General features: G+C 38.0%; 1 protein-coding gene across 1 annotated transcript; it reads right to left on the bottom strand.

Moving 5' to 3' along the window:
- Positions 1-5,528: 5,528 nt before the first annotated feature.
- Positions 5,529-8,918, bottom strand: LOC103152892 (glucose-dependent insulinotropic receptor-like). The gene is made up of 2 exons (XM_007573547.2): positions 8,397-8,918; positions 5,529-6,713 (listed from the first exon to the last, which is right to left on the bottom strand). The coding sequence occupies exons 1-2, from the start codon at positions 8,896-8,898 to the stop codon at positions 6,025-6,027; spliced, it is 1,191 nt and encodes a 396-aa protein (XP_007573609.2). The 5' UTR covers positions 8,899-8,918; the 3' UTR covers positions 5,529-6,024.
- Between the last annotated feature and the right edge of the window lie 166 nt (positions 8,919-9,084).

Raw genomic sequence — 9,084 nt, 5'->3', positions numbered from 1 at the left:
AGCAATCGCAGCAACAACCAGAGCAGCAATCGCAGCAACAACCAGAGCAGCAATCGCAGCAACAACCAGAGCAGCAACCGCAGCAGGAACCACAACAACAACCAGAGCTACAACCAGAGCAGCAACCAGAGCAGCAACCGCAGCAACAACTGGAGCAACAACCGGAGCAAAGCTAACGAGAACGCAGTCCTGGGCTACGACAACCAAGAAATGTTTGTTACATGTGGTTTTGTTGTGTTTGTGAGAGCATTCCTGTTTGCATTGCCCTGCAGCTGTTCCACATTCATTTAATCAGCTTCACTTGTTCCTACTGAGCTCTACTGTCGTATCACACACTAGCTGTGTTTCTTTTACAAATGTGCCCAAATCGTTGTCAATGAAAACAGCTTTTTTTAAGTTTTGGTGTTCTCATTCAATAAGAAATGATTTCATGTTGTCTTTTTCATGTTTGTGCCAATGTTAACATCTGGTTGTTGATCATGTGGCTCGTATGATGTGAAAAAAGTGTTTCCATTGTAGTTTTATGAAATCAACCAATTTTGATACAGCCAAAAGGATTACCTCACCTTAGTGGCAAAACTTTTTTTAAAAAAAATCAAAAATCAAGTTTTTCAAAATTGCTGTGTTCCCATTAGACAAATTTATTTTCAAAATGTCAAACTGTGCAATTTTATGGTCAGTGGAAAAGCAGACAGTGTGTTGTTACCATACACGTTTCTTTCCTCACATCTTTCTAAACTACTCTTGTTTTCCCTCCAGTTTCATGAGTTTTGTCTCCTTATATTTCTGATTAAAATTAATTTTCACTGCGACACTGCCTACCTTTTGCTTGCTTTTGGGTTCTGCTAATCATCAAAAAACATAACTTTAAAGAAAACTGGCTAAACAGTGTCTAAAAGTTTTATGTATTTCACTCTAACTTTCTGTCTGTATTAAAAAGTGGTGTGAAGTACATCACTTAGTGACTATCACTTGAATTTAGATAAAAAAAATAAATTAACTTCTGAATTATATTCTGGCTAATTAAATGTTTTGTCTTTTGAGATGCAACTGCACCGTGATGAGAGAAACTGAAGGATGAAGGATGTAAAGAGAGGAAACTGTGGCGCCACCTGGTGGGAAAATAATGATAATTCTTTAACACGTTCATCCAACTCTTACGCACAAATCTTTTTACACACGCACAGATATTTTGAGACTATTTTCACTCCTTATGCTGGCGCCTACTTCCAGCAGGCATTTTCTAAAAGAAATGAAATGAAAATTATGAATTAAACTTAATTTCATTTTTAAAAATGTTTTGCAAGTTTTAAGATCAGTTTCTTTAGAATATATAATTTATTATTTTGACAGAAAACATAGAACCGAAAACATGAGATATAGCAACACAATAGTAAGTTCATTATTTCTGTAACATAGCAAAACTATGATACTGTTTTTTTTTACTGTCTAAAATTACTGTAGTTGTCTAGCAATTTTTAGTGAGATCATGCAGTTATATTAGAAGTACTTATATTAATAATAGTAAAGTCAGGAAATACAGAAAATGATGCAACAGCAGATGCAGGAGATGGGCCAATCCAAACTAAATGTATTTAAAGTTTTAAACTGCAATGGCTGTTTAAGGGAAGCAGTTTGCAGAAAGCGAATTGTGGAGCTGCACCAGTCTGGTTCATCCTTGGAAACAATTTCTAGATGCTCAAAGGTGCCGCATTCATCTGTACAAAAAATTATATGCGAGTACAGACAAGATGGGAATATCCATCCAGTCAGGAGGAGACAGGTTCTCTCTCCCAGAAATGAACATATTTTGGTCTGAAATGTGTAAATCGATAGACGTTTATGGCAGGATGATCTGGTGCACTTCATGAAATAGATGGCAGCCTGTGGAAAGAACATTATGTAGAATTATTGAAGCAACATCACAGGACATCCACCAGGAAGTTAAGGCTCATGTCCAAATGAGTCCAAATGGACAATTAACCTAAGCATACAGCCAAAGTGGTTGCAAAATGGCTTAAAGACAACAGAGTCAATGTTTCAGCCATCACAAACCCCTGATCTCAGTTCTATAGAGATTGACCCAGTCGAATGGATCAGAACTCAGGCAAGCTATTGTTAGCAGCTTGAAGGAAACTCAAAACATTTGACGTGAGCTATGCAGAACAAAGGCAATGCTACCAAATACTGAGAAAATGCATGAAAACTTCTGATTTTGAAGATATTAATTCATGAAGCTGCAGCATCTTCTTTCGCTCATTATTGTGGCATTTAGCAAATAGAAATCATTTTGGTAATTCTAACTGACCAAAAACAGGAGAAGTTTGGTCTGATTTGACTTCAAACAATGAGAAAAGAAAATGTGTTTTTGCTTGGTGAATGTTTACATCTGCTTTCAACTGCACACATTGTCCCATTTAAATATGTCTTACACTGAGAGGGCTTTTATATTGCATAAAATTGTATCAACAAATAAAAAATACCATATTCAATCCTGCAGAACTGATCGGTCCCACAGCGTATTAGTCCTGGGTAAATATCAGCCAGCCGGTTGTAGAAATCCATGACATCAACCAGTTAAAGTGTTTTGTTGATCCAGACTGCTGGCAGGTGAAGTGCGGGATAATTATTGTGGTTCAAGCAGCTGAGGAAGTTTCCATGAGCGAACGGTTATCCAGGTGGAAAATATTACACGCTCAACTGCAGCCTGCCAGATAAACTGGCCTGTTTTCTCTCTGATAGCGATCAGTTTAGATTACACAGACGTAATAAAGCGGGATGACACAAAGTGGGTCCCAGGCTGATGTTTGTGATCAGCTCTGCTTCAGTTCTCTCAGCCCATCACACACTGAGAAACAAAGACCATGCTAATTATAGAAAAATGGAAAGATACAGCTTTTGCTTTTGTTTAAAACAGCCTGATATTTGGTAATATTATTGAGGTAGCTGTGGAAGCTATAGAACAATATTTGTTGGCAAGTCCTTCAACCACTGCTTTTTAAAGAAAAGCTAGTAAACATGAATAAAAGCAAGTCTAAGAAGCTGGTTCATTATAAAGGTACTTGGTAATGTGTATAGTCTTCATACCCTTTTGAACCTTTTCTAAATTAACCAAATTGCAACAACAATTTGTGTGACTTTGTGTGTGCACAGTTGTTAAATGAAAGGAAAACAATACGTTATTTCCGAAATATGAAAAAATATGAAAAGTACATCCTGCTTTAATTCAACCTCCTTGACACGGTAGTTCTACACCGAATGCAAGTCGGACTTTCATATTTTATATCAAAAATTTGTAAGCCATGTGTCAGTTATCTTCAAATTAACATCTATAAGCTATTTTGTGTTGAATTAACATATAAAATCCTGGCAAAATTCATGTGTCTGACTGTTTATTTTGATTTTTGAACTGTTCTGGTTGCTCTTTGGGTTCACTTTTACAGTTTTAGCTACAGTCTTAATAAAAACTTATTGTAGTTCTTTGTCTGACGTGAGGAACACACATAAAATATCAAAACATTCATTCTCTATGCAAAACAATATTATTACTTTATTTTAGTAGTTTGGTGAAAGTGTATTTAATGTTTCCAACATGAATTTCTCCAAGAACAGTTAACAGTTGGACTTCAAAAAGAGTGCAAAATCAGACTAATCTAAGGAAGATGTTGCTTTCATTAAGGGAATCTGCTTATTCCCCACTACATAATTCATATAGCATAACATGCTTCTTTTCAAGGATGGTGTAATTTTAGTGTAAATTCACTTAGATTTCCCATTACCAGGTTTTCAGATTAAGCAAAAGTTAATTAAAGAAGATACACAAGCGATGTGAATTCCTCAGAAAATGTTTATTCTAAATCTTGTTCAGAGTTTTTATTCTTTCATGATCCTTGTTTCCACACCCACTCTTTTATGGAATTTCCTTAAGTTGAATGTAGGGAGAGTTTGGGATATGAGGCTAAGAGTTAGTGTGCACAAAGGGAAAATCAGGAGTTCCTCAGTGGGACGGGTCTGAGGCCCCTAGGGAATTACCCCGCTCGCCTGTCACAGCCGTTCACAATACTTCCTGCCCTCTACTACCACTGACCTCTGACCACTCATGTTCCATAAAGAGTGGCTCTTATTAGTCTTCTTCCAAACATGAGAAGTGTAAAAGTCAACTTATTGCTTGAGCAGTCCAAAATAATTTGTCCATAAAAGGAGATGAGGGTTTTGAATTCAGTTTTGAAGGTAATAAAATTAGATTAAAATATTCCACTTCTAAGTCCAAAATAACAGAAAGTATTTATGGTGGTGTGAAAAATTGCATGTTTGTGTTTCAGAACATTAAACCAATTTAAATATTTGCCGGAGACAACATAAGTAAAAACAAAATCCTTTTTTTAAAAGAAGGTGTTTGCTGTTATGGGAGAAAATAATACAAATCTACTTGGTCATCAATTTTCCACACCATTGCACAATAAAAAAGAAGTGATTAACAGGCTAAAGATTAAATTTAAGTGAAAGTTTTAATTCTCATGTGGTCTTTGTGATTCATCAGGACTGAGTTTTTTAGAGGCAATTGTTGTTATCATGAATCAATAGAAACTAATAATCCTCAGTGGTGTTCCACAAGGGTGAGTCCTTGGCGCTCTGGTTGTTACACTTTTATACTATGTTTTGTATCCTCAAATGATTAATCATTTGCTGATAATGCAGACATGCATTTCCTCTAGTGTTCCTCATTCTTTCACTAACTACCATTACTGATCTTAACTGTTTAACAAATTCCCATTTTTCAACTGCATAAGAACTGAAAGCATTACTTTTCTGTCATGTCAACCACATCTTTTTATTTGTTATATTGAAGTGTAAACTAACCCTCTGAGAATGAAATTCCTGTGACCCCAAGTGCTCAGGTAATTTTTTGTTGAATTGAAGGGACCTAAAAAGACTCAAGAACTTGATGAAGAAGACTGGTTCTGTTCTGGGGACTCCTTTAAACCCCCTGGAGATGAAGGTGTAAAGAGGGATTTCTAATAAAATCAAGAAAATTATAGACAAACTCCAACCAACCTCACCATGAAACTGTCATACAACAACAGAAGGTCAGAGGCTTCTTTAGAGCTGCTGTAATACAGACTGCTACAGGAGATCCATCCTGCCCACATCCACACCAGCATCCAAAATTGCTCTTTGAAAAAAAATTGTGTAATATGAGTTACAAGGAAATTTAATTTCCCTTGGGGATCAATAAAGAATCTTTTAGACAAACTGAACTGAATTTGAATTAACCAGATAGAAAAAGACGTCTTGGGTTTCACTTTCTCTTTCAAGCATCTAGAGTCTGAAGGGAGTAAACTCTCTGGATAGGGTAGGGTGAGATTAAGTATAGTTAATTTTAGGTCGTTGGTGTAACATCTTACCTTCAGGTTGGATTTTGTGTATAGAATGAGAGTTCGGGCTGTGGTTGTCTGAACTTTTCAACTTGGACTAATCACAAAATTTTATTGTTTAAAATATCAAATGTTGAAACATTTATAGCCTTAGAATTGTCAACTTGACACTAAATAGAGCATTTTGCACACTGTTCTGTTTGCACAAATTATCAAACATACTTTGAGACAATTTTAATTTATTTAAAAAGCAGCTGCCATTGTCCCAATAAAAACATTTTAGCACATCTACCACATATATACCACTAATCCTAAAGGAATGATGGTGTATAATAATTTCCTTTGGCCCTTGAACATCCAGACAAACCGTTGAGGTGATCATGTTAGGGTTTTCCTGTTCAGCCCAAAATCAGATCCATGTCTTCCAGTTTCACTGCTTGTGCTTCTGCCTTAAAAATGTCCGCTTGCCAACCTGAGGTTCATTAAAACTGTGACACCTGCTGATGTCTGTTAGAGAAAACACACAGGTTACACAGCTAATCAGATCTATTTTTCACTTTCTCGTCAAGAAGCTCCATTGGAATACTAACCAAAGAGTTGGTCACTTAATTAGTGCGTTTTAAATATCTGTAGTGTTTCCCTCTCTCCATCACAAACTGGTTGTGTCAGACAGGTGAACAGCATTGGCGTCCAAGCTGCTGATTGGTAGCATAATGGAAGGACTGGGCGTATCTCCTTCAGAAACACAAGCATGAGGCTGTGCAGGCGGCGATGAGTGGCATCTTTCCATAACACTCGGCGGCGCAGCAGACAGCAACCTGTTTGTGATGCAGGAAAACATGTCTGACAGCTGCAGCCGCACCTCTCTCTGCCAGCAGGCATAGACCAGAGGGTTTATCAGAGAGTTGAAGAGCCCCAGGAGCCACAGGTAGTTCTCCAGCACCTCCTTAAGGGCACACTCCCTACATAGAAGGTGCACAATGCACACCACAAAGAAAGGACTCCAAAGCACCAAGAAGCAGCCGATGAGCACCCCCACTGTCCTCAAGGCCTTGACATGACTCCAGCTCCGCAGCAGTTGATGCTGGTGATGATGGTGGTACTGGGACTGTCCGTGACTGCTTTCCTCAGGTCTTGAGCTGGTTTGCCTGATTTGGGAGATCTGCTTGTGGTGGATGCAGGCGATCTTCAGGATGTCCAGGTACATGTAGATGAACAGGGAGAGGACGGGAAAGAAGAGCAGGCAGTACAGAACGATGATGGCGATGTCGTGGGTGACGTTAAAGAAAGCACAGAAACCGTCATAGGGTGCCGTCGCCTGCAGCTGGGGTACCATCACTGAGGAGCAGAGGACATTGACAATATTTATGTTCCATTTATGACAGAACCACAAAACAAAACTAATGCAAAAAGTCACAATGGAATCAAGGCTCTTCCTTTTTTGTTGCTAAACAAAAAAAGGTTATCTTCAACTAAATATGTAGTCAACAAAGTAAGCAATGTTGCCAGATTGGGTGGGTTTTCACCCAGTTGGCCGGCTTTAGAACACCTTGGGTTAGAAAAAACAGCTTTGGGTGTATTGTTCTGTTCAGATAGAAATTATTTCAAATTGGTTGCCATTGTGTGGAAGAAAAGAACTAAACTTTTAATAAAATGCTTTAATATTGTACTTATGTTATTAGTTAATCTTTTTTGGGGGGGCTCTAGTGGCCTTTATTTAATAGTTAATTGACAGGAAAGTGGGTAATGAGAGAAGGAGGAAGACATGCAGCAAAGGTCGCCAAGGCCGGTAATCGAACCTGCAACAGCTGCGTCAAGGACTAAGGCCTCCATATCTGGGTTGTGCTTAACCCCTGCGCCATCACAGCACACCCTTAGTTAATCTATTTTGAAATGTCTACAACCTGTTGAACATGGCATCATCAGTGATTAGTTGATGGTTAATCTAGAGTCACTGTGCAGCAGTGAAACAGTGCAACTTTATGATTTAAAAGGACGTAGCTCCACAACAGACACAAGCCTTCTGAAAGTATTCACACTCCAAAAGCTTTAACCTAATTTTCCACTTTACAAACCTCAAAGTATTTCATTTGAACATTTGAAAGGATTATATTTTAACAACACAGTAGTGCATAGTTACAAAGACAAAGAAAAATTACTTGTTTTTAAAATTTGTAAAAGAAACTTGAAAATTGACCAGTGCGTTTATATTCAGTCCCCTTTAGTCTAATATCTCTTAATGCAAAATACAATGGAATCACTGCTTTCAGAAGTAACCTAATTTTGCTGCTAATATCTTTCCATTGTTTTAACTGTAAAATGGCTATTTTCATGCACTTTTTATTTTATTTTAAAGCAGTATAAGAACTGTACTCTAGCAGCTCTCAGTTCTCAAACTCTTTATATCATGCTACTGTCTATTCAGAATGCATTCAGGGAAAATGCTAAAAGATTCCTCTTTCAATTATAGTTCAAATCCAACTAAAAATCTGTGTTATATTCAGAAGATTCTGTCTTTAGATGTGCAAAGCTGGTGGATATTCCCCAAAAAGTCTGCAGCTGTAAGAGCAGTGAAGACAATGCACTCAGCTGAATACAGATACACCCGGGACGATTCATATTTTAATTAGAAAAGAAGATTATACTTATCCACTTTTGTGGTGGACTTTTATAAACTAAAATGTTAATGTGAGTACTTTTTCACAACAACGAAGATGCAAACATCTATCTGTACATTTGAAGAAACAAAACTAAAGTCCTCCATCCTCCCTGTTTTAGAGCTGTCTTTGAATAGTAGTAACAGGGACACAGATCAAAATATTTGATGTGTATTTAATTTGTTGATAATTTTGATGATATTTGGCAAAATGTAATGTTTATTCATTGTTCTAAACGGTGTTGTGCTTATGATGTAAAAGACTTTGAGCTAACTTTTACAAATAAACTTGACTTGACTTGATGTAACAGAAATCCCTCCATCTGTGTTCTCTAGTATTTAAAGTATTGATTGCTGAGCCTCACCTGGTAAAAATCCCATTGTGAAGGAACTGATCCACACAGCCAGTAAAGACCCGGTTGTCTTCCATTTCCCAGACATCAGAGAGTAACGCAGGGGCATCTTGATGGCCATATAGCGGTCCAGTGAAATCAGGAACATAGTCAAGATGGACGCCATGCAGGTGGACGTCAGAAAGGACATTCGCAGCAAACATCGGGTCTTGCCCTGCAGAGCAGGAGGTGTCCCGTTTGTGGGAGAATAAATCACAATATAACCATTGCGCTGCTGAATAAATTTGTTGTTAAAGTCTTCTGTGGCCAGTCCAGTGATGGCTACGCCCACCAGAGTGTCAGCCAGAGCCAAGTTCAGGACAAAACACCAGCTCTGACATCCTCGCTTCAGGAGCAGCTTCAGCAGAGCAGTGCCCACCAGCAGATTGGTGGAGACAATGAGGAGAGCAGAGATGGTCAGGACAAAGCCCATCACCCGAGGCCTCACAAAACTCTGGACGGTTGGCTGGTCCATGAAGCCAGAAGTGAAGCTGACGGAAGATTCTGTGCTAGTTTGTCCAGTTGAATGTGACATATTGATTCAAAATGAAGAAAAAAGCCCAAAGTTAGATGACATTATTCCAAGATTGAGAATTTTCAGTCACATCAAGCTTTTATTGATTGTGTAGATATGTGGAAGCATTGCTGAACACATGATCAA

The sequence above is a fragment of the Poecilia formosa genome, unplaced genomic scaffold (assembly GCF_000485575.1).
Source record: "Poecilia formosa unplaced genomic scaffold, Poecilia_formosa-5.1.2 Scaffold332, whole genome shotgun sequence".
Lineage (NCBI taxonomy): Eukaryota > Metazoa > Chordata > Actinopteri > Cyprinodontiformes > Poeciliidae > Poecilia > Poecilia formosa.
The sequence above is the reverse complement of the archived record's forward strand: the minus strand, read 5'-3'. Positions and strand labels throughout refer to the sequence as shown.

Bases quoted from the DNA above. Each gene is read 5' to 3' on its own strand.
- LOC103152892 (XM_007573547.2), bottom strand. From the start codon at position 8,898: ATGGACCAGCCAACCGTCCAGAGTTTTGTGAGGCCTCGGGTGATGGGC. The intron at 6,714-8,396 runs GTGAGGCTCAGC...TCTGCTCCTCAG, and splicing joins CACAATGGGATTTTTACCAG to TGATGGTACCCCAGCTGCAG.